Source organism: Mytilus californianus, unplaced genomic scaffold, assembly GCF_021869535.1.
Source record: "Mytilus californianus isolate M0D057914Y unplaced genomic scaffold, xbMytCali1.0.p SCAF_5, whole genome shotgun sequence".
NCBI classification, from domain to species: Eukaryota; Metazoa; Mollusca; class Bivalvia; order Mytilida; family Mytilidae; genus Mytilus; species Mytilus californianus.
In genome coordinates this window covers 112,710,133-112,736,704 of record NW_026262701.1, presented here as the reverse complement: position 1 = coordinate 112,736,704, position 26,572 = coordinate 112,710,133, and the positions used below count along the sequence as shown (strand labels likewise).

The 26,572-nt window shown below is 32.6% G+C and overlaps 2 protein-coding genes across 3 annotated transcripts in view; both read left to right on the top strand.

The window, feature by feature from the left end:
* The window catches only part of LOC127702876 (multidrug and toxin extrusion protein 2-like), a 154,814-nt gene that overhangs the window by 13,265 nt on the left and 114,977 nt on the right, over nucleotides 1–26,572 (top strand). The window lies entirely within an intron of this gene.
* LOC127700669 (uncharacterized) overlaps nucleotides 18,383–26,572 on the top strand; it is a 51,642-nt gene continuing 43,452 nt past the window's right edge. Inside the window, exons 1-4 of one of the 2 annotated variants that reach the window (XM_052204240.1) lie at nucleotides 18,383–18,475; nucleotides 20,427–20,521; nucleotides 20,845–20,893; nucleotides 21,772–22,130. In XM_052204240.1, coding sequence (XP_052060200.1) covers nucleotides 18,427–18,475; nucleotides 20,427–20,521; nucleotides 20,845–20,893; nucleotides 21,772–22,064 — 486 coding nt within the window. In that variant the 5' untranslated portion in view covers nucleotides 18,383–18,426 and the 3' untranslated portion in view covers nucleotides 22,065–22,130. Of the gene's footprint in view, nucleotides 18,476–20,426; nucleotides 20,522–20,844; nucleotides 20,894–21,771; nucleotides 22,131–26,572 lie in introns of those variants that run through there. The other variant, XM_052204241.1, reaches the window with a different exon arrangement.

Genomic DNA, 26,572 nt, shown 5'->3' with positions numbered 1-26,572 from the left:
TTGATAGTTGCCTTTATGCTTTTGTGATTGTTTGTTTTGATATTGTAACACAGTGATGACAGATGTACCCATATTTTGACTATTTTTATTTAGTATGTCTGTTTTGTTCATGCATCGTTGTAAATATAACGGAATTTGATGAGACTGTCGTACAAGTGAGAGGTTTAGCGCTATAAAACCAGGTTCAATCCACCATTTTCTACATTATAGGATTAAACACATTTTTTCTAGAGGTTATTGATGTGTAAACCGGGGCAATTAACTCACAAACTGAATAAAAGTACGAAGGACTTTTATGTTAAGTTTGTGAGTAAGAGCCCCGGTTTACACATCAATAACTTCTAGAAAAAATGTGTTTAATCCTTATAATTCTTCAGTCAAACATTCGCGATTTTCAGTTAAGATTTTTTGTTTGATGGCTACTACCATCAAATGCACACGTCGTAACTAAGGAGTTAGCCGCCATATTGAATTTCTAAAATCCGTAAATGTTCGATAAATGCAACAGAATCTAAAATGAAATAGCACCTACCTCAAAAACTCCATTTTAATGAGATATTATCCGAATTTGAAGCGTTCAAGTAACGAAATAATCTTTCGCTTGAAAGTTTTCATTTGTATGACGTCGTGTTTTGCCATGACGTAAATGCGCTAAATCATTCAGGAAATTTCGCGGAATTTTTCATGAATTTTAATTTTATGAATTTTCAAAGCTTTAATGCAATATTTTTTTTGGTTACATATGCATTGAAATAGAAAAAAACTGTTATGTTTTTGTTTTTCAATCTCAATTTGCTGAAAATCCCGGACTCCCTGCATATGCATGTGTATCGCGCATGAATAGATGGTACGAAAGTAGTTTCGGAAACATGGTTTATCGAAGTGTAAACCAAGGTAAAAAATTCTAATTGACCAATCCGTTTCAAGTATTTATAGATATGCAAATCATATAAGAATTATTTCAAAATGGCTATACCAAGTCAGGAATATGACAGTTGTTGTCCATTCGTTTGATGTGTTTTGTCATTTGATTTTGCCATGTGATTAGGGACTTTCCGATTGAATTTTCCTCGGAGTTCAGTATTTTTGTGATTTTACTTTTTTCATATTCCAGACTTGGTACAGGCATTTCCTTATGCAGAAAATGGTGGATTAAACCTGGTTTTATAGCTAGCTAAACCTCTCACCTGTATGACAGTCGCATAAAATTCTATTTTTATTGACAACAATGTGTGAACAAACCAAACAGACAGAATAGGTAAAAATGTCAAAAAAATAGGCGTACAGCAGTCAACATTGTTTTAAATAAAGGCAACAGTAGTATACCGCTGTTCAAAACTCATACATCGATAGAGATAAAAACAAATCCGGGTTACAAACTAAAACTGAGGGAAACGCATCAAATATAAGAGGAGAACAACGACACAACAAAAACACAACATTAAAATGTAACACACACAGAAACGAACTATAATATAACAATGACCATTTTCCTGACTTAGTACAGGACATTTTAAGAAAAAAATGGTGGGTTGAACCTGGTTTTGTGGCATGCCAAACCTCCCGCTTTTATGGCAACGTCAAACACAACACCAAAACGACAACATCACATGACAGGACCACAAAACAAATAAATGGGAGAACATATAGGACAAAGAAACACACGAATAATAGCTAACAAAAGGTACTAGGCTTAAAATTCAATACGCCAGACGTGCGTCTCGTCCACACAAGACCAACCAGTAACGCTCAGATGAAAAAAGTTTAAAAGCCAAAACAAGTACAAACCTGAAGAGCACCGATATCTTAAAATCTTAATCAGTAGAAAAACAAACAAATAGGTCAACAAAAAAAAACCAAAATGGCATATAGACAAAAAACATAAGCAAAAATGAAAGACATGAAAAATGACCACAGCACAACAACACAATGGCGGAATGCATAAGTACTGACCCACGACAAAAGGATGTTACCAAAAATGGACTAAACAGTTAAGGTTAATAATTTACAAAGACAAATAAAAGAACACTATAACAAGTAATTAAGATGAGATGATTTAACCGTTTAATTTTCTCCTTGATAACTTTAATGTACGTTTCGGCATTAAAGTGTATCGACAGATTGTAGGTATTCCTATGGACACCAAGTGCACTCCTTTAATAGCAGAGTTGTTCTTGTACTGCTATGAATCAAAGTTTATGACCAAACTCAGATTGTTATCTTGATGATATTTTTCGTCAAATAATCAAGATTTTTCTAAATATACTGCCGAAATTTACCCAATGGAACTTACCTTAAATGCATCAAATATAAACGGTAATAACTGTCCCTCCCTTGATTTAGAAATTTTAGTTTCAAAAACGGGAAACTCAACACAAAAATTTACGACAAAGGGGACGATTTTTCTTTCCCTATTGTTCATTTTCCTTTTTTAGATGGTGATGTTCCTTTGGCAATATCTTACCGTGTTTATATATCACAACTCGTTCGTTATGCTCGTGTCTGAAGTGACGTTTTGGATTTCAAGGAACGTAATCTATGTATAACTGATAAATTGTTAAGTCAATGATTTCGTTGTCACAAATTACTCAAAACCGTTACTAAATTCTTCCATAGATACAAAGATTTGGTTTTGAAGTATTGCTGTACCCTTAGAAAACTTATTTCAAATGGGATAGCACATCCTGACTTTTAAGGAGATGTTGTTTTCCGCGCCTGAAAATTTAGATACGATCCGGGTAAACTTATCCATCCTTCAAATAAACTTATTCTAAAAGGTTACCAATTCAAAACTGTAATTAGATCTTAAAATATTGTTTTTATTGGTATAACTATTGATTTTGTTATCAGTAAATCAAAACCAATCAAATATTCTTGTTATATACATCTTTATATGCACATTCACGGTTCTACAATCTGTTGATACTTGTATTTTGGCATTGGATAAGGTCATGTTTTTCTCTGACTTTCAAAGACGTCTTTATAGTTAATCCATTGGAAGTTGGATGTGTACTGATTGAAACTTTAGTCTTAGATACATGATTCTTTTATTAGTTGTTATTGGCTTTGAACTAGCTGTCATTAACTGATTGTGCTCTCAGATCAGTACTCTGTGTCTTTTTTGTTGTGGGGATGTATAAGTATCCTGCCACGTTTGGTCTGTGTGTATGTTACTTGTTTTTTCTGCTTTGTGTCGATCTGCTGAGTTAAGCCCTTTCTAACGGATGTTTATAGTGTGTTCATATGTTGTGCTGTTACGCCAATGTTCCAGGTTAGGAGAGGGTTGGGCGCTCGCAAAATTGTTTTACCCCGCCACATTCCGTATGTGCCTTTCCTATGTCAGGAGCCTGTAATTCAGTGGTTGTCGTTTGTTGCTGTATATCATATTTGTTTTTCGTTTATTGTTTTGTAAAAAAAACCACCCGTTATGTTTCTCGTTTGAATTGCTTTACATTTGACATATATGGGCCTTTTCTAGCTGACTTTATGGTATGGGTTTTCTCATTGTTGAAGGCTGTACGATGACCTATAGTTGTTAAGTTCTATGTCATGTGGTCTCTGGTTGAGAGCTGTCTCATTACCAATCATGCCACATTTTCTTAATTCTATATTGTTTGTCTTTTCGTCTTTTTTCGTTTGTTACCATGGTGCTATCAGTTGCTTTCGCCTTATGAGTTTTGAATGAACTCTTGATATCATCCGCCCATTTTTTGAACTTGGAGTCTATTTTACCTTGTTAGTGGAATACAACTTAGTTTTCATCGTAGTTTCTTAGTAAGCCTCATTTTTTTTTATTTGTAAACATTAAGTCGAAACCATTTTCTTCGAAAACACATTAAACACATTTTTCAAACGAAGTGTTCGCTTCTTCGCGCGCATGCAGTTTCTTTATTTGTATGAGGAAGATTACAGGATCTTCTAAAGAAGAGTCAAAGGCAACAAGTATAATCCTCCAACCTTACATTTAAATGATATCCTTTCATTCAATAATTCAAAGTTTGAATGCAAAGTTGATATAAAAAAAGAGGTGAACGATACCAAAGGAATAATAGAGCAAATGACATATACAGATGTTCCATTTAACTACAAATAAGGAATACAATAGATACAATTAGAAACAGTTAGAAACAGTCTGGTTTATATAGTAACTTGCATCTGGAAATGGATAGTTTGGGTCGCTTGATTCGTTTTTCTTTTTTTCTAATAAATCAACAAGACAATCACCTTTGTAAAATAGCAAGAAATCATAAATGGTTATTTTGTCATTTGTAAGATTGATCAAATTAATGTCATTCTGAAAGTCATCAATTTTTACAGAAAAGGTTTTTTTTTATTTGTCAGAAGATAAATTCCCGCTATATAACTTATACATTTATAGAGTTATTAAATCATATATTTTTATAAATATTTCTTCTTCAGGAAGAATAATCGAAAAATCTATCGTCTATATGTTTTAGTGCGATCAATCCTAAGTATGAATTTGAATCGTCACTATTGGGACTCTTGTTAACCCTGACCAAAAGTATCATTAACAGCTTATATTACCCCGATCAGAACTATCATAACGGACTAATTTATAGCAAAACAATTTACTAAAAACAAATATGACAGACTTTAACCAAAGACAACCAATGAACTACAGGCTCCTGATTTGGGACCGGCACATAAAGAATGTGGCGGAGTTAAACATGTTTTTGAGCACTCAAACCTCCCCCTAACATTGGACAGTGGTGTTACAGCACAGGTACTATGAAATCACTAAAAACTCTTTGAGATATGATTCAGAGTACAGCATTCCATACATAACTCATCTTATTAACCTTGGTACAATTTACTCATAACTGAAGATCATGTAAAATAATGTTATATCTATTTAGTTCAAAAAATATATACCTTTTATCTCGTTATTTTCAAATTAAACCGTTAGTCAAACGTTATTTCTTGTCTTTCAGGTTTTAGCACAGAAGCATTCCTTGAATGGAACACATTTCTAAATCTTGCAATCCCTGGAATATTTATGATATCAGTAGATTGGTGGAGTTTTGAAATATCAATTATAGTAGTAGGTTTGTAGTTACACATATTTTCTTTGAGACTGAATATTGCAATAGTAACTTAAGGATGTTCGCTACTCTTGTTTTTGATTTTTTGACAGATATTCCGTATCCTCTTGTTTTATCAATGTAGTGCCAATAAACATTTTGCCCGCTAAGCCCTTCTTTTCTTCTAAATTATTTTTATTACATATAGTTTAAAAAGCCTTTTTGAAAATCTTATAAAATCCATGTTATTTTTTCATTGTTTTTGATAGAAAAAAATGTGCCAATGTTAAATGTATGAAACATTTAGAAAATTTATTTCCCATCAAATTTACAATTGATTATATCTCAAAAACAATGACACGGAGCTCTCATTTTTTTCTACTTTTTAAGTTCGGATATTTATACACTATTAATTTATAACAGTCTTTTAACAAACTTGTAATTTTTAAACAGAGAAGCGAACATCCTTAAGCATATTTGACCATAGTTAGATGTTTTTGTTTGTGTATTTGACTCACATAATTTTGTGTTTCTCAGTAAACGTAAAAGCTGAAATTTTAGATCCAAGCTTATTCATAAAAAGGTAATATTATATTCCTAAACGACCATTGACAGTTAATCAGTTGCAATTTGATTTCACTTCATTTTCGCAAATACGATGCATCTTAAAATCTTAGAAACTTGATCAGTAAAAATTTTGTCCATTGCATATTATGAAATCTCATAAAGGAAATAGGTAAAGGTGAATGCATGATAAAGCTACTTTTTGTTGTGTCATCTGTACTATTATTTGTCTGTTTGTCTTTTTTATTTTTGGCCATGGCGTTGTCAGTTTGTTTTCGATCTATGAGTTTGACTGTCCCTCTGGTATCTTTCGTCCCTCTTTTTTTGGCCCCTTAAGTTTACAAATGTGAGGACTATAATTGTAAATCTATGAGATAGACATTAGCCTTTTTTATTAATTTCGACATACATATTTTCATTTTGGCTTCAAACTGCTTACATTTATTGCAAATGAAAATAACACTTGAGAAATTGCGTGTACTGGAATCACTTTTCTTTTACTCAGCAAAACTAATTTGAGATCAGTTCGTTGGTCTATACATAAAATCCAAGTATATTTTCATAGAAGATCAATATTAAAAAAAAACATTATGTGTGTAAAAAGGTATTAACATAAAATAATAATTTCAAGGTAAATTCAACCTTTTCTTTTTTTTTGTAATAAAATTAGCATTCTTTTGAATGGTTTGAATAATGATGCAATTTTATCAATTTCAGGGGTCAAAGTATGACGCAATTATATTTTATTTCTCTTAGGGCTTTATGGTAACCCCTGACTTCGGTGTGTGTATAAATTAAGTTCATGAAAGTGTGATTCCTGGTTTTATAGATATTTAGGAATTTTGAGTTTTACTCTCGAACTCTTCTGGAAAAGGACTGGACAATCAAAATGGGCGCGAAATGACAAAACACATAGTAAAATATGTTCTTATTCCTAAAAAAATGTATGTTTTTATCTAATCAAAATAACGATAGTCATATGTATATGACAGAGAAATCAAGACAATTCGCAAGATTAAATGAAATTCACAATTTCATTGACATCAAATCCGTTACGGCAGTTCCACACGTAATTCACAGAAAGTTATTACCTTTTTGTGTAAGACAAGACCGTATAAATATCACTGACTGGTACTTATAAGAATTTGTAGATATTGGTTAAAAGTAAAGGACACATATATAAGTACCTAAAAAGCAATAGAAGACTTTCAATAAGTTGCTTTCGATGCATGAAAAATAGAGATTAATACAAATATCATTTATATCATAAGGTTTCCTCGGAAAAGTTCAACTGGCAGCACATACCATTGTGTACCAGATACATAGTTTACTATATATGGTAAGTATAAGTTTACTCCTTCTTAGTATGAAAGTATGAATGTATTAGAATAATGAATAAAGGCATCATAGACACCAGGATTAGTATTTTGTACGGCATACACGCGTTTCGTCTACAAATGACTCATTAGTCACGCTCAAATAAAAAAGGCCACATAAAGTACGAAGTTAAGGAATGACAAACAATTAATGTAGGATAATAGTTCTTTGATATATATTTACAATCACGTGGTCATTATCGATGCTGGATGATATACTGTATTTTGATAAAACAGTTCCCTGTTCGTACGATATTCAGTAGTTGTGTTTTCTTTTAGGATTTTCAAGATAGAGCATTGCGGCTTGCATTGTACCTAGTGAAATAATGGACTTGTTATAATTAGATTGAAGTCCTATATTCGCCATTATTATTTGGATAACATTTTTGGCTTGTCCTATACACAGATAGACTCTGTTACGTTGCATTTGTCGAAATCACATTCAAATCCATCGCTTCTTGTTTTGAAATTAGCCAATGCGATTTATCCCTTGATTTGTACTTTTCAAGAGTAACACGACGGGAAAACTAGTTGGACAGGAACTACTAACCCTTTTAGACAACCTGAATGTTCCACTTCCCCCTCCCAGATTTATGATTTTTATTCGTGTTGCTCGATCTGTGGTGGTCTCTGTATTACTGTTGCCTGCATTTTTTTTATTTCACTTAGTGCCTGTATTTTCGACCATTTTAATTCTTATTACCCGGTTATCTTGGTCATGTTCTATTCGTTTTATTTTCTTCATCTTATCTATTGTGTTCTTTTAAAGTTATTATCATATGACTTTGTTTGTAACAATGTATATACAAATTAGATGCGATTGTTACACCTTTGAGACTTCTTAGAGAATGAATTATTTAATGTAGACAATCAGCAGTAAAAACAAATAGTAAAATATCAGTAAAATATTTTTATATTACTTGTTGCTCACAGACCTCATACGTGCATACCTTTAACTGTTACCACTGATAGTCCATCGAAGCATATATCGTTTAAACTTTTCTACCTATTCTCCATTAGTGTTATAACTTTTGTGAATTATAAACAGTTGAATTGTTATAGTTATAATGTTTCAGTTCATTTAAACGTATTTTAGATTCCCTTAGGCTTATCTTCAGCAGTATGTATAAAAGTTGGACAACATGTTGGAGCTGGGGATCCAATTAAAGCTCAGACGACATCTAGAGTAGGAATCTTGGTAGGATGTAGGTTATTTTACTGTTAATTCATTTATTTCAGCAGTATCACTGACAAATGTTGAACTTTTAAGACAATGTTAAACGACAAAGTTTAATCATATGTTGACTATGGTTTTGTTTGTCCTTTTTAACGTATGATATTTCATTGCCCTTCTTAATGTATTCCTGTTTTTATATATGTATTATAATTAGAGTTTATTAACCAATTATCGTTTTCCAAAGGTACTTTTGTCTATAATTTCATAAAAAAATTCATACAAAAGTGTAAATTATAATACATTCCAAACTGGTATTCAGTCAAATTTGGGCTGCATCAATGACGAAGCAGAAATAGGTGATAACATATTTGAAACGAGAGCATAATAAATTATTCTACTATGTAAAATGTCTCCTTCTTTAAAGCTCTTTAAATTCTCTTGACATTGTCAGTTTGTAATCGGCTTATGAGTTTAAGTATAACTCTTGGTATCTTCCACCTCTTATTTATATATATCTTGACCTCATATCTTGATTTACATCTAGAAATTGAAAATGAGGTTCGATTGATAACAAAACTTCACGACAGATTGGAAGATTTAAACTTCAACTGTAAACTTTCCATTTCTTTGAAGCAACATTCAAGCAGCGCCTACATATCGAGTATATATTTCGAAGTTGATACAATATTCCAGAGCTTGCATTTCCTTAATTGGTGCGTGTTGCTTTCAAGACAGCTATTTAACCAGGGGCACCAAGTGATAAAGTTGTAGTCATCCCTTCAAAAGATTAACAAACGCCATCATGAGATGGTCGACAGTATTAAAAATCTTTTTCACAGATGACCATTGATATGTTCCAATTGTGGAAACCATATCCCCGTCCTCTTATTTCTCGGTTGTGACGTCACCGAATTAGACTTATCACCGAGTTTGTACTTAGAATGAACCACATGATGGGTGGAACTAGTGCAGCAGGGACTGCTTACCATTCTGAAGCACCAGAAATCCCATAAGATTTTGAACGGGCTCATATTGCTCAGTCTCTAGTCCTTCATGCAGTGTGTTGAAGATTTGCTTATCTTTTAGTTGTATTCTGGGGTTTTCTCATGGCATTTACTACTAAGCTGGTATAACCCAGAAGTGGTATTGCCTAACCTAATTTTTGTAGGTTTTTTCATGGCGTAGTCAGTTTTTTTACTTTAAAGCTTTGAATGCCCCCTTGGTATATTCTGCCTCTTTTCCTTTATTTTGTTGACGTCGTAGACATTAATAATACATTTTATATATCATGTCAGGAACGAAGCACTTACTACTGAGCTGGTGTAACCCATTCCAATAACACATTCTAATTAAAACAACTGTTGTTTGTTTTTTAAGGCGTAACTGCTCTGTTCACTAGTACATTTTACATTTCGATGAAAGACGTTGCACCAAAAGCATATACAAGCGACAGGTAAGATAAACTGTTATAAGTGACCTTGGTTTTTGTTGTATGAATCAAACCACGCTTAAACTTTACTATGTATCTGACGTATATCCCGTACAAAAAAAAGTTTTTGAAATGTGTAGTTTAGTTTGTGTAAAATAAGTCGCTTGTGTGTTTATATTCATTACACAAACATAGATTGAAACTTTAATCTGGGGGGAAAGTGACTATAATTGTACAGCAACAAACAAATCATTAGATCGTTTGTCTTTATAATAGTTGTTTTTGTGCTTTGCGCAGATATGATGAGTCGTGCCATTCTCATTGACTTGTACAGTATGTTCTTATGATATGCTGTTTAACGTGAAACATTAAATAATTGCGCTCTCCGTTAGTGATTTGAAATATTGTTTATATATTAAATATATCACATAACGAAAGCATGAAATATCTAAGTAAGTTAAGAAAAAGAATTTCAGCATTTTATTAAGACTTAAACTTTTCCCGAATTCTATTACATTTTCATCGAAAGCAAAATCATAACGTGTATCATCACGAATTTTTTTATTCTGATTAAAGCATTAAGACACAGTTAATGTGTGTGCCAAAATTCAACTCACAAAACTAACTTACACAAAGACAAGAGACACAAAGTACCGATGTAACAGTACTCGCAGTTACTGAAAGCTAGTGAAAGCTAGTGAAAGCTAGTGAAAAGACGTCATCACCAGTCTGAGAAAAACACAACCGTGTACAATGTTAAAATGTAAGTGCATAATATCATCAAAGAGATTTCCAATAATAGAACTTTCTTACAATTTGACGAAAGCTGCGTACGCTTGACGAATCCTACGTAAGACCCGTTTGAGGGATCCTTTATTTTGACTTTTGAGTGCTTTTTATGTAGTAATAATCAAGGTTTTCATGGGACTTACATGGCGTTTCGTCTCAATATGCACATCAAACACTTACTCTGCATGCAACAACATGTGCCAAACTTGACTTTTCATGCGAAATCGGAATTTTGTGACGTACGATTTGTAGGAGACAACTTAACGTAATTAGCTAAACATTGACTCATAAGGTAAAATACCCCAAAAAAATTGTGCTCAACAACAATCCAGTCCACCCCTACCCCCATAAAACAAAAATGATAATGAAAATATTACTTCTTAGCATTTTTTAACCTCAGATGATACCAAAGTAAATATAAAATCCCACCGTCAATAAAGTAATTCAAAAAAGATCTTTCTAAATTGTAAATTTTTTAAACCTTCAAAATTAGTCAAATTGGAAAAAATGACACCCAAATTATATAACGGGGCTCCATTGATCATTAAGATGTTCAAATGTGTAATAAATGTAAATTAACAAAACCAGATCTATAATTAGAGCACATGGGCGGATTCAAGAGTGGGGTGCACCTGATATGTTTATACTCGGCAGACAAATTCCTAGGCTAGCCTTTTATTCTGGCATTTTTTTTATTATATAAACAACTAAACCAGAGACAGACGATTTACGCTTCTGCAAACATTTTTCTGTTTTTTCAGTATAACTTGCTGCATGATTGTTGTGAAGTTGTGTATGTGTTAACTGTTCCCCTGTATCTCCAAGATTTATTTTTTTCATATCTTTTTTCCATTCCTTGTAGTTTCTTCGGCTGGCAAATCTCGATGAAGCACGTTGACAATTTGTTCATGGCATACTCATTAAATAGTTGAAAATAATCTTGGTTTTTCTTTAATTTAGACTGCAGGAATTTCAATTAAATGTTAATGGTTTAAACATTTAAAAAAAAAGCAAACTTCAAAACTTCCCGCGCAAATGTGTGTAATCGTGGTTAGCATAAGCAAAGTATTTAACGTAAGTGTACTTTAAACTATATTTCTTTATTATAAGATTTTCTATGCGTAATTTAAGTGTGATCTGCTTACATTTTTAAAGATTCATTTAATTCAGAAAAAAATACCCGTATTACCGGATTAAAGTTTCTCAGTATTATCGTGGAAATGAAATACATGCTCCATTTACGTTCGTTCGTACATTTCGTCAAAATGTAAGATAGCTCTAATAGGACATAACTCGACATACCTATACCTAACCTATCTGAACATAACTCGGCCTATTGCATTGAAGCATGACGGAGGGGAGGATAGACTGCATGAATTTTTCTCTCGATGAATACACATACTTTTTTGGAATATATTTTACCCAATCTGCTATTTTGAATCTTTATATCCTGTTATTAAATTTTGATGATTGTATTGATAACAACCTTTTAAGGGTATAATTAATCAAGTTACCGGTAATCAAATACACCGATCTTTACTTGGTCATTTCATTTGACCCATATATTCATTTCTAAAAGGATTTATTCTTAAAACTGCTCAATAAAATTTAAGTCTGAACAAATCAAAATAATGAAATCTTAAGCAAGATGATATTTTCATTTTTGATTTATAAGTGATAAGGTTAAAACAGGAGTTTCAAACACTCCAGAATTTAAAAGGTGTACACGACTTACTCCCTTTTAAGCATACTTCTAAAATTTATTTCAAAATACCTTGTCATAGGCAGAAATTTATAGACATGTATCAAATAAGAGTTTGACCTAGATTTAGCCATACTCTGAACATGGAAATGTGATAATGTGAGGGGACCCGGTGTCTTATGTACACATATTCTTGTTTCAAATGTACATGTATGTGTATCTTCTATTTTCATAACAGCCTAAGTGGTCTTGTGGTAGCTTTCTAGCCTCAACAGTAGAGTAGCTTGAATTTTGTTTCCAGTATTTCTAGAGAAGCAAACGATTTGAGTCTTGGCAGTCAAAGCCTCGACATGGTTAAAAAACCGCAATGCCAATAGGGAGTGGACAATGGAAAATCAGAATAGCAAAATATATTTCAGCATTTACAAATGAAAAAATCCAGTTTTAAGCAGGTTTGATTGATTGATTTTTGTTACCCGATACCAAGTAACAAAAACTACATGCATATTCAGGACAAGAAAAATAGATCTAAATCGTGGGTCGACCTGGACTAGCATGAGTTTTGACTGCAACTAAAGAAGAGCATGTTAGACAAGAATAGAAATTTTGCCTATATCTAATGATTGCACTTTCCCTACATCAGATAGAACGTCTTCATTCCGACTGGACTAGGCTGTGTACTAATACATCCCATGCAACCAAACAGACGACCATTTAATCATGGTTATATTGTTGGATAATATCTTGGGTAGAGTACATGGTACACCCTGCAATGCTAACCCCCCCCCCCTCCTTTTTCTCCCAATCCCTGGTGGGGTAGTTTACGTGACCATAGTAACTCTTCATTGGTCACACACTGACATAAATATCCCGTCTATGAAAAATCCAGATTTGTGGAATTTTTTCATGAAATAATTGTTTAGATAATAAAAGAAAGAACATCGAATAAAGAAACAAATAAGCATGTATATGTAGAATCATGGAGCGTTCATCTGCAAAGTAAATTGAAAAAATAATTGCCTTAATGATAACCATGAAAGATAACTCAAATCGATCGAATGATAGGTAAGGAATATGTGTGTTCATACGTGATCTTATGTCAGTGAAAATTATGGTGGGAATCAGGAAAACTACGTGATAAATAAAATGCTTGATTTTTACCATTGGGTTGGCAATAACCATTCCCGTTAGGTACGTACGTCGAGTTACGTATGTATGTCATTTTATTGGAAATCTCTATCAGGGTTTTGGACCATAACTTATCATAAATGTAAGGCAAAACGTATCTAGTTTGTTTTTCATTTATCTAAAAGTTTAATGTAAGAACCAATAAAAATCATATACAATTATCTTACTACTGTGTTAATATGATATCCTTTAAGAATAAGTTTGTTCAATGTTTCTTTTTATTTGTCTTTGTATATTTTTAACCTTTACTGTTTAGTCCATTTTTGGTAATATCTTTTTGGCGTGGCTCGGTATTTATACATACTGCCATTGTGTTATTGTGCTATGGTCATTTTTTATATTCTTGCCTATCATTTTTACTTATGTGCTTTGTCTATAGAGTGTCTATATGCCATTTTGGGTTTTTTGTTGTTGACATAGTTGTTTGTTTTTATAGTGATTAGGATTCTAACACAATCCCCATTTTTTGACAAATTTACCTATTATGTCTGTTTGTTTTGCTCACACATTGTTGTTAATATAATGGAATTTTATGCGAATGTCATACAAGTGAGAGGTTTAGCTAGCTATACAACAAGGTTTAATTCACCATTTATTAATAGGACAGTTGTTTTCAGTTAGTTTGATGTGTTTGAGCTTTTGATTGTGCCATTTGATAAGAGACTTTCCGTATTGAATTTTCCTTGGAGTTTGGTATTTTGTTACTTTTTTCAAATAATCTATACATTTACACAGATTGCATTTAAATATACGTGCTTTATAAACATCATTACTGTAATAAAATAGGATGAAATATCCCGTTTTTCATACGAATTCAACAGGTACAGCCGATCTTCAAAACAAAATATTTGTTTATATTGAAAAATATAGTAAAATTTTACGTAATGTATTGTAAGGAAATCAATGACTTCATAATTTACCAGTTATACATAGATTTTGTTCGTTAAAACCTAAAACGTCACTACAGACACAAGGGCATAGCAAAAAGGTTTGGGATATACAAACCGTAAGAAGGGATAAAAAGAAAACCATGCCCATGTTAGGCAAATGATTCATGTGAAAAATTTTCAACACCGCGTCTGGTTGCAGTAAGAAACACTGACGATCATGAAAATGACGACGAATAAGCTTTTTTGTCTCTGTAAGTTCCTAATAAATTATTGGTAGCATTGAATGGAAAGTTAATTGCAGTCCATGATAATATTCTATAGTGTTTTTTTCGATTAGTCAACAGAAAATATGTAAGAAATATGTTTAGAAATCGTGAACAAACAGTTTTTTGCTATCAAGTGGTGATATATATAAATAAGAAGATGTGATATGAGTGCCAATGAGACAACTCTCCATCCAAGTCACAATGTATAAAAAGTTAACAATAATAGGTCAAAGTACGGCCTTCAACACGGAGCCTTGGCTAGCACCGAACAGCAAGCTATAAAGGACCCCAAAATGACTAGTGTTAAACAATTCAAACAGGAAAACCACCGGTCTAATCTATATGAAAAACGAGAAACGAGATACACTTATTAACCACACCAACAAACGACAACCACTGAACAACGGGCTCCTGACTTAGGACAGGTGCATAAAAATGCAGCGGGTTTTAACGTTTTCACATGCGCCATCCTTAACTCTAACCCTAGACAGTAGTGTAACATTACAACGTAAAATGACACCTTATAAAATATCAATTGAAATGGCTTATCTCGATCAAAAAGACATTTAATAATGTAGGTTTGAAAATGAGAGAGATAAAACAAGAGTGCACACGCTGAAATATCCAGCCTGCTTTACTGATCATGACTAAATTTATATTAAAAGTCTTAGAGAAAACTGTTATACAAAAAGTATAACATAAAATTAACATTATCAATGATCCATGTAAATATGGTTAAGGTCAGATGAACTCTGCAACAAACACATGTACACCTAGCTATCATTTCATACACCAAATTTATTTGACCCATTGCTTATAGTATCTAAAACAACTAAAACTTTACCTTGTTTATTGATCTATGAAATTAGGTCGAGGTCAGGTGAACCATGTTTGACGAACACTTGGGGAGGGGGAGGGTTCAACTTATACATGTTAATATTAAAAAAAACATCTCTAGAGTTCACTTGTATCGAATCTTATATAAAAATTCCAAATTTTTGAAATTGTAATGTGTCAAGGGCACTGTTATTTAGTAGCTGAATGAAAATTGCCAATGTGACCCTATCAGGGCAAATGTCAATCTCGAATCATATTTGGCAACAGAAATATCAAATTAGTTCTCAATATAGTAACTATTGTTATAATCCTTTAAATAATTCGAATTTATGTTGCTCATTTAGGCGGTAAGCTGTCTAAATATGAATCTGCGTTTTCCCTGAAATTTTATCTTTGACCTTCGACTCAAATTTAATAACAATATTTCGATGAAGCTTGATCTCCTCTTTCCATTGATATAAAATACAGACCAAAATCGATCAAATTCGTTTACTATGCACCCTACTGGAAGGGGAAAGGGAATAAGGTAATTAAGTAACTTAAATTTCATAAACAACGATTTTATTTGTATAGTTGTACAATAGACGTTAAAGAGCATTGTTGGTGCACAGGTCACGTGTTTCTGACATAACTCATGTAGACCATGAGAGATAACAATCTGCTCTGTCACCCTCTCAGATTTGTGTATTTCAATTTATTATACTGAATGTTCGGTTATTATTGTCTTTTTAATTTAAATTGAAAGCAAAAAATTAAGACGTCTTATATATATTAATTCCCGAGCCACCTGTACTGGCTTTCCGTAGGCCCAAAAGCCTTAAAGACTTGCTGGTGAGAGCTGATTTATCCTCTCAAGCAGGCTCTTCGTCTGTGGGCTCTTGCAAGGGTTGCGGAAACAAACGATGTCTAACTTGCAAACAAATACTGGTTACCCAGACTTTTTACAGTCACTCCACTGGTACAGAATACACAATATTTTGCAATGTTAATTGCAAGACTACAAATGTTGTGTATCTCCTACAGTGTAAATGTGGTAAACAGTATGTTGGCGAGTCAGAACAGCCGTTTCACAAACGAATGAACGGTCATCGTAGCGACTACCAATGCAAGCCAGACCTCCCTCTCAGTCGACATTTGAGATCCCCTGGCCACACTAAGGCAGATCTCAATCGACTGACCATTACAATCATTGACCACAACTTTGCTTGGTCTAGGGAGGATAGACTCACTCGGGAAAGATTTTGGATAAGAAAATTAACAACTTTGGCACCAAATGGGATAAATGAAAAGATGTAGCTCGACTCCATGCAGTGCTTCACATTTTGCTTATATTACTTATTATTACAGTCTCTGTTTCTATTTCTTTACCTTACTCATCTCTAAAATAAATCTGTTGAATATACCAATTTAAATTGCTTAATTTTTTTAGGGATGTAAAAGTACCAAGCCACGTTCAACTAGTTAACCTTAGTAAAAATTTATTATTATATTTTAACGGCCGTTTGTTTGCGATGTTTAAATACGCAGACTCTGTTGTAACACCTCTACCGTTGTCAAATTTGAAATATTTACAAATTTAGATCGTTCAGTGCTGTTATTAATAATTATAATAATAAACGATTATTGACGCAATCGTTCTTGTTACATCATAACTGTCGTCACCGTTAAAGCTTTAGAATTGTGCTAGTTCATATCGCACATTATTATTTTTATTTAAAGCATATATTTGAACTCTCTGTTGTAACTAGTCATTTAACCTATGTCGTTTTTAACACATATCTAGAATTGTGCAAGCGTCTTACCTGATGTTCGGTTTGACTTTTTTATTGTATAAATTTCAAGATTGTTATGGTTTCATCTAAGTAGACTGATATATGATTCATTCAACATCACAATCATATTTACTGATGAAGGATATCTGTTATCCGAAATATTTATAAATAATTACATTTATAGTTCCTTATTTTGTTATTGGTGCTGTTGTGTACACTTTTAGGCGTTTATATATAAAAAAAATAATTTTTCCTTATCTGTACAGTATCGTCTATTCTAGACGATCCGGCACATAGTAAATTTGCTGGTTGGTCCTTTTTATAGACTTCTATATATATATATATATATATATATATATAAATTTTGTGAAACTTTTACTCAAATTTCGTGTAGTTCAAGCTACAAAAAAATATTTTTTTGTCATGCATCCTTGAGAGATGCACATGCCTGATGAAGCTAATTTGTTTAGCAAAATATTGCGTGAATAATATAAAATATAACAACTAATTTTATAACACTCATTAGTGTGTTAAAGTTACATTCTTAGGCACTTATATATATATCAATCATCCGTTCTAAGTTAAGCATCTCCGTGGAGGGTAATAGAATTTAAGTCATGTCATAGAGTAAATTATCACCCTCGTATTAACCAATCAAAATCTGGCATTTTGACATGAAGTATTACATGTTTTAATGTTTGTATTGTAGCGAAATATTACACTGGACTTCAAAAGTGATGCCGCTGATAGCTACATTTAACTTCTTCGATAATACAATGGTAAATATGTCATCGTAAACATCAATACAATAAATAACTTATGTCTGCAATAACCAACAAACGTTATAATAAATAACAAACTACTCATAAATACCATAAGCAATACCGTACCGTATCATAGCAAACGATATTTTGACGATATGACTTCATACCACCAATAACATGTGGGTACCTATATGGTTTCAGTAACTACGAGCATTATAGCAATATGTCCCGAGTCTAAAACACCTGGGCAAAAATAAATAGTAACTATCTTATATTAGCTATTCAAAACGAAATGTGTGCTTGTGAGTCCTATATCAGCAAGCTCGTCATTGGTGTTGATGTCTCTTTATGTTTTGTCCAGGGATGTGAAAATACGTAGCAGCATTATGAGCGATATATTCGTAACAGACCTAAATAGAACAGCAAATTCATCAAAGTTCTGGGTATTAAATACTATATATTATGAAAAAAAACACGTTATAAAAATACTATAGCATTATTTCCATTAGATTTTGCTTTTGAATAAGGAAAATATTATCCTTGCAGCTAATATTCAATGGCATCTTACGCGGAACAGGACATCAGATATATGGAGGTATTGTCACGGTTATAGCACATTATATCATAGGAATGCCGCTACTGGTAGTGTTCGTACTGTATACCACTTTACAGATAACAGGTACAATTAGTATTTACTACCATAAACAACTCTAATTATTAGCAGACATCCCTTTAATAGTTTTCTCGCTTGCGAATGTCAAATTTCGATCCGGGGGGAAGGCCGGGGAGGGGGGTATAGGCATCCCCGCTAAATAAGGAAAATACGGGAGTATAAGCAAATATTTGTCTGCTCAGAATCAGAAACTTTCGTCCACTCAATGACTTTTAAATTGAAATCTGCTGCTTCCCTCCCTAGCTAGCGGGTTTTACAGGTAAGAGGTGAGACTGGAAGTCGAAACAATGAGGCTTTGTACAGTGATGTGTCGGTCCAGTACAAAGCAAGTATTTCAATATCTCAACACGACGGGTGCCACGTGTGGAGCAGAATCGGCTTACCTTTCCAAGCACCTGAGATAACTCCCAGTTTTTGGTGAGGTTCGTGTTCTCAGTCTTTAGTTTTCTATGCTGTGTTTTGTGCACTGTTGTTTGTCTGTTTGTCGTTTTCATTTTTAGCCATAGCGTTGTCAGTTTATTATCGACCTATGAGTTTGAATGTCCCTTAGGTATCTTTCGCCTCTCTTTTACATATTCAACATATTATTTCATGTAAATATTATATTGGCCTCTGGGTATTAATTACAATTCAATCAATCAATTAACAAAGAAAATTAATAAAACAACATCAAAACAATCAATTTCCAATAGATTTCCACTTCATAAATAAAGGCAACAGTAGTATACCGCTGTTCAATAGTCATAAATCGATTAAGCAAAAACAAATCCGGGTTATAAAAACAAATAAACAAAACAAGAATGTCTTCTTAACACTTTTAACTAGTTGATAATATTTCTAAACTGTAATTCACAAAGGACATTTTGTTTAATTACTAGTACAATAGACAAATTGAAAGAATTGGTTCTGCGTTGTTTCATAAAAAGAAAGGCCTACATAGATACAAGTATCTTGTATAAGGTAGGATCAATCGTACTTTAATAATAAAATCACTCTGATACAAACAAAACTTTTATGATCTGACATTATCAGGATACTTTATTTCTTGAATTGACAACATATTTGTTACGTTTGGAGGACGTGTATTTCAACAAACAATCGGCAGTCCCATGGGAAAAAATGCGCCCCTCTTCTTGTTGACTTGTTCCTTCATATATACGAGGCTGACTTTATACATGAGCTTCTTAGGAAGAATGAAAAGAAGCTAGCATTCTTTAACTTCATTTCCGGTATATAGATGATGTCCTCTCACTAAATAATTCAATGTTTGGTGATTATGTTGAATCCATATATCCCATCGAACTTGGAATAAAAGATACAACAGATGAAGTTAATTCTGTCTCATATATTTACTTAAATTTAGCAATTGTCAATGAGGGTCAGTTGAGCACAAAACTGTACGACAAATTGAGAAATTTCAATTTCTATTTAGCAACATTTCAGCAGCGCCTGCATATGGAGTATATAACTCCCAATTGGTACGATATTCCAAGACGTGCAATTCTCATCATAATTTCCCTGATAGATGTTTGCTTCTCACAAGGAAGCTAGCAACCAAGAGTTCCAAGTGTTGAGATTCAAGTAATCACTTCGAAAATTGTACGGACACCATCACGAGTTGGTTGACCGTTATGGAATATCTGTTTCAAAGATGACGACGGCTATGTTCTAATTTCGTAACCAAAATCCCTTTATCTATTCCCCGAATGTGACCTACCAAATAAGACTTATCATCTGATTTCTACTTAGATGAGCAACACGACGGGTGTCACATGTGGAGCGGGATCTGCTTTCCCTTCCGGAGCACCTGAGATCAGACCCGGATTTTATTTGGTTACCTGTAAAATGCTCGTAATACAAATATTTTTTAAATATCGACTATTAAATTTGAATATGAAGCTGTTTCGAGCGGAGAAAGATCATATCACAATCGATGCAAATTAGAATTTTTATTTAGGTGTATGGTTGGCTTTCTGTATAGTTATTGTAGTCATGTTTATATTGTATGCTGCGAAGACATTATCACTAAGCTGGGAAAATGAATGTAAAAAGGTATGAAATCTTAGTGCTTTAAAAAAAAATATTTACATGTAACGTCTTCTTTCACAATGATTTGAGCTATACTGAAATAACTGTTTCCGTATTTAATAATGTGTTTTTCTGTAAAGAAATATTAAACCGTCAAAAGAAAAAAGGGGAAAAGTCTTTACGTTCTTTACAATACTACTTTCATCAAAGAAGCATAACAATTGCAAATAACTTTTGTTTATTTCACATATAAATGTGATGTCGATAAGATGATTATTTAAAACTGCGAGGTAAAAACATACAGAGTTAGAACTATTTAATAATAAAAGAAAATAATATTTTTGAAGGCTCAGGAAATAACAGCAGTTAACGTAAAAGACCCTACTTATTATGGAGGTGAGTTCATGAACATATCAGAGCGTTGTTAAAGTTCTCTATCAAGATTTGAGACATTTGTGATTATAATGTTAATAAGAACGATAGTTAGAAACAGTTTTGCAGTTAGGGTAGATATTATTTTTCCTCTTTCATTGAATGTTTAACATTTGTAAAAATCGGGAGAACCTTAATATGCCGTTTTTATGATTTATAACTAAATATAAATTACTAGTTAACATAGATCAAGAAAAATCTTAGTTTATTTAGATCTCTTCCTGTTTCAATGTCGGTTGATTGTCGAAAACATTAAGGTTGAATTTTGTTGATTGATATTCATATTGTAATTGTAAAACTCAAAGTTAGGAAAGTCCATTATTATTAGTTTCATATATATTGATCCCTTTCTTTCACTCCAAAATATTCATTGAAGCAAATGCTAACATTTCATATATCTTAACAACCTCGAAATGAAGTATATGTCAAAGGTCTTCGTCATTACCAGGTCTTTTCTATAACCAAATACAACTGGATGACTGAAAGCTTAAATCTATGACAAAACAAGGAGAAAATACTAATGGAACATAAAAAAAGGGTTGTTACTTCAGTTTTGCTATTATCAAATTGTCATTCTTGATTTGCAAAAAATCTTCTGCATACGTCTGTTCCTATCAAGGTTTCTTATATAGATTCACAAATGTAATTGTTCGAATTAAAAAACGTACAAAAATCTCAAAGAAGAAGTTAGGAAGTTATCTAAAAATAATTTATATGATGACCTCAACGACTTGATAGATCCATTCAGCGTCTCAATGTCTGAACATAATATAAAAGGATTATTCTCTAACATGTGCATCATATTAGATAATCGTTTAACTGTTTGACAAAATATATTTTAGATGATCACAGCACATCATGTAGTTATACAGAAGCCAAACCAAGTGATAGCGATACTCGTCAGTTGTTTGATCAAAAAATAGGAGAGCAATCATTTCCATTGTATAAACTGATTATATGTCAACGGTTCTTAATATTTGTTTCATTACTACTGATTCTAGTAGCCAGCATTGTTCTGAATATGTTCTTTGATCATACATATAGAAATAACGTAAAATGTAACGGAAATGATACAATGTATAATCTGACTCAATTTGCTAATGTTTCAAGTAAGGGTATTGTTTGCCAACCTTAACCATCATCATGACATATGCATATTTAGACTTGAGTAAAATTGTGAATAATGCATTTGAACATTGTGTGAGGCTATATTGTATGTGATTGTATCTTTTTTGTTTGGTAAAATAAGTTTGCATTGTCTCTTTGTGATATTATTTGCATTGCCTGGCATAAAATATCATCCTACAACCACATTATTAACACTTAGTATATGTACTTCAACACAAAAATATTTACGGTTGTTGGATTATTATCAATTAATGAAGTTTTCTGCGTCTTAGGTATATTCACGAAACTTCTCAACAGTCATATATGTAAATATTTATCATATTCAGCTGAATTTTACTTCTTATCAGATCTTCTCAGAGAATACTAACTTTATTCTCTCGGATTATGCAAATACCTCATGTTCGATCAATCTGTTGTATTGACCATTCGCTTGTCTAGGAGTCCTGCTTCTAAATACTTGCCAACTCTCTTTTGAATAAAACTAACATTTTACCTCAATTTATTATGTGTTTTTGAACATTTTGAATATTGAAATCAGTCACTAGTACACTATGTATATCACTTTCTAAACGTACACTGCGTTTTTTTGCAGGTAAAAAGATGTAAAAACTCATCAAAGTTACCAGGCTTATAATTTTGTACGCGAGGTGTGTCTAAATAAAGGCAACAGTAGTATACCTCTGTTCAATAGTCATAATTCGATTAAGATTCCCCAGTTACGCTCAACAAAAAAAAAGGTGAAAACCAAATCAATAATAAATTTGAAGAGCATTGAAAAAAAAAAAAAAAAATCTTAGTATTTTTAGCTTAATGAAAATTTCATATCCTTACAATGACCTTCTAAATGACATTTCATTACAACACATACAACATACAAACAACAAGAGGTCAACATATGGTGTTAAAGATTAGCCAGTGTCCTTACAATATTTGATTTTAAACATATTTTATTCATTAGGATATGAAAAGAATTGAGCAACAGGCACTGCGTTTAAAGGCTCTGTCGTCACCATTGGTTGAACAATGTATAAATCATATCTTTATAACTGTATTAAAAATAGTAGAACTTCAGTGGATTGATGCATGATATTTATGAGCACACACTAACAATGGCATATTTACAGTGTTTATTGCAAAAAGTACATTATATTCAAGTGTGAAGGCAATTGATCATCCGTTATTTAAGTACCTTGAGACATGTATATATCAACACCATCTATAAGTCGTTAGTAATATAAATGAAATATAAGGTTTTGATGAGTCACTAAGCATACTTCGTGGAATAAATGAAAAAATGTTGGATGAAAAAGAAAGCAATAAAACACGGATTAAATAGATATTTTTTAAATAAAACCACGAGTGTCACTGATATATTTTTAAACAGATTTAAAAATTGCAATATTTATATCATACGAAAATAATCTGGTTCCAAAAAGTAATACGTCAATATTTATGTCAACATTATTATCAACTATTGAGTGTAAGATCTGTCTTACATCATTGTACGTTTGGCAAAGGCTGGTTCGCCTCAATAGGGAAATGACAGTTTTAACAAAAAGTGTCCTCTGATAAAAAGATGATATTTTAGGTTGGTAGCATTATTTCTAAGTTGACAATGACTTATACAATATTTCTTATTTCATTATTGAAGGTTTTAAATATTTCATCAGTCCAGTAGAATTTTCTAGTCTACTTGTGAATATAAATAAACTTGGAGTTTCTTTTATATTTAAGGAAGAGTATTCCAAAGCCAATAGTGAAATGAATGGAACTATAAAAATAAGAGCGAGTTCCTTAAAATATAAGGGGTTTGTCCGGTTTTTGGTGGAGCATGTGTTGCTCAGTTCTTATTATCTATGTTATGTTTTGTGTACTGTTGATTATCTTTCCGTCGTTATTTGGTTTTTTTTGGGGTTTTTTTTTTCATTATCAGTTTTTGACTTATGATAATGAATATCAATTTGGTATCTTTCGCCTCTCTTCTATGACAGTGATTATTGTTTTCTTCAACAATTTCACCATTAATCCCAAAATATACAGGTGGATGCTACCTTTTCCTCCTACTAAAAACAGAATTTTTTGTTTGTAAAGACGTAGGATAATCTGATTGTCAGATGGCCAACATTTATAGAAACAAAAGTTAAAAATAATATTTTATTAAAACTAAACTGAACAAAAATCAAAAAAACTAAATACAATTACAACATGCAAATGCAAACAAATCAATGGACATGAAATGAAAGAATGATTATAAACAATAAGTCAAAATTCAAACATAATACATACAACTAAAAAGTTAGTTAGTAAAAATTAAAACAAATCAGCAAAATATGTCTCATCACAGCTACTATCATACACTCTGATCGCGGTCAAGATCTAGGATGTTTCGGTACTTGGAACTTCAAATACTTTCAGATCGAAATAATCTAAATTTCACTTTACTAAACTTTTCACTGATTTAATATTGACTTATATAACACTATCAGGGGCCTCGGTGGCTGAGTGGTCTAAGTAGTTACTACTGTAATCACTAGCCAGTCAACACTGAGATTGTGAGTTCGAACCCCGCTCGTACGCGTGCACTCGACTCCAATCTTAATTGACTAGGATTGTCAGTTTTCCTATCGAAGGCCGGTGGTTTTCTCCGGGCACTCCGGCTTCCTCCACCATAAAAAAACTGGCCGCCACGAAATAGCCCAAAAGCGGTGCTTAAAAGTGGCGTTAAAACACCAAAAATCAAATCAAATCATATAACACTATCAACTTCAATAAGATATATGGCTCACTATATATTCACTTCATTTAATATTGCGCTAATTTCACAGCTTTCTGCTGACATGAGACTTCCGGTTGATATCATCATCACATTTTCAATGACCAACCTTTAAACATATATTTCGAATCATGAATATAATCATCAAAATAAATAATTTCCAGTTTCTCAAATTAAAAGGAACTACCAAGCAATTTACACCAACTTCCGGTAAATCAAACACTATCTTCCGGCAAAATGAACACCAACTTCCGGCAAAATGAACACCAACTTCCGTATACGCAACAATACATATTTTCTGCCGCATAACATAAATACTGGCCGTTGTATGATACAGTAAGGTAACCCTCGTAGCTGGTATTTGGGAAGATCTGTGTCAATAAATGGGACGTACGTTGTCTGACCATTTAACGCTTCCGCTTCAAAACTGAGCATAAAACTGCAAGGAAAATCCCCTAAAACAAATTCAATATATTGTCCTGTGAAACTCCATGTCCTGAACTGACAATTCTGAGGTATATATATAAATATAAAAAAACTGCAGCAGACTAAACGTCTGTTCACATCAAAATCTGCATGTGCTCTGCCTAACCACTTTACCTGTATAAAACCATGTGTTGCCTGTCACGTGATTTACCTGGCGCGTAAATTAATGAGTGGGGTGTCAATCAGGGTGCAATTTATACATAACTTTAGGCTTTATAATCCATGAAAATAAGATAGTATGCTGCATATCATAAATAACCATTTATGAATAATAAGCAACGCAGTTCGGTGTGAGCCAAGGCTCTGTGTTGAAGGCCGTACTTTGACCTTTAATTGTTTACTTTTTATACATTGTGACTTGGATGGAGAGTTGTCTCATTGGCACTCATACCACATCTTCTTATTTCTAAGTAATTAATAATAAATAAAAATCACATAATGAAGTTTGTCACATTGTTTTTTTAGAGTTAAGCTACGCCCATAATTTTGCCAAGTTTGAGATAACATCTACGTCATCAGTCAAAAAAGAAGTTGCTACAGCATGATCATCGTCTGTTATAATAGATGATTAACTATCATCAGCAAAAAGTCATTTTCAGCATCATTTACTATATCATTTATATATATAAGAAACAAAGAAAGGTTCCCAAAACGGGCCCAAAACATATCCGTTGGAAACGTCTGCATGTTTACTTTTAATAGTTGAAGAAAAACCTGTAATTCAGTAGTTGTCTTTGGTTGCTGTCTGTCATACTTCTTTTTATCTTATGTTTTTGATATATGTCAGGCTGAAGATTTTCTATTTCGATTTGATTTACATTTTGTCATGCAAGTGCCTTTAATACGAAACAGTATGTTTTACCCATTGCTGAAGGATAAATTTTGGCCTATCGTTGTTTAAATCTCCGTCCTGTTGTTTCTGCTGGAAAGCCGTCTCACAGGCAATCATATCACATCTCTTTTTATCCTGATCTTTCTAATGACAATGTTTCTGACTAAGAAATTGATGACAGAACGATGTGCACTGTGTCCAGTGTGGTATTCTTCTAAAACAGCTCAGCAACATGTAAAAACAGATTTTTATTATAAGCTATTTGATAGTGAAATAAACGGCTATCCATGGCTGACACTTATCATATCCTTTTGATATTATTCCTTATATGTGGTTTTTCAGAACTCGATTTTAAATATGTGCACCTGGTGCAGATATTTCGTAATTTTGTATTACTAGTATACTCTTGATTACAAAACATATT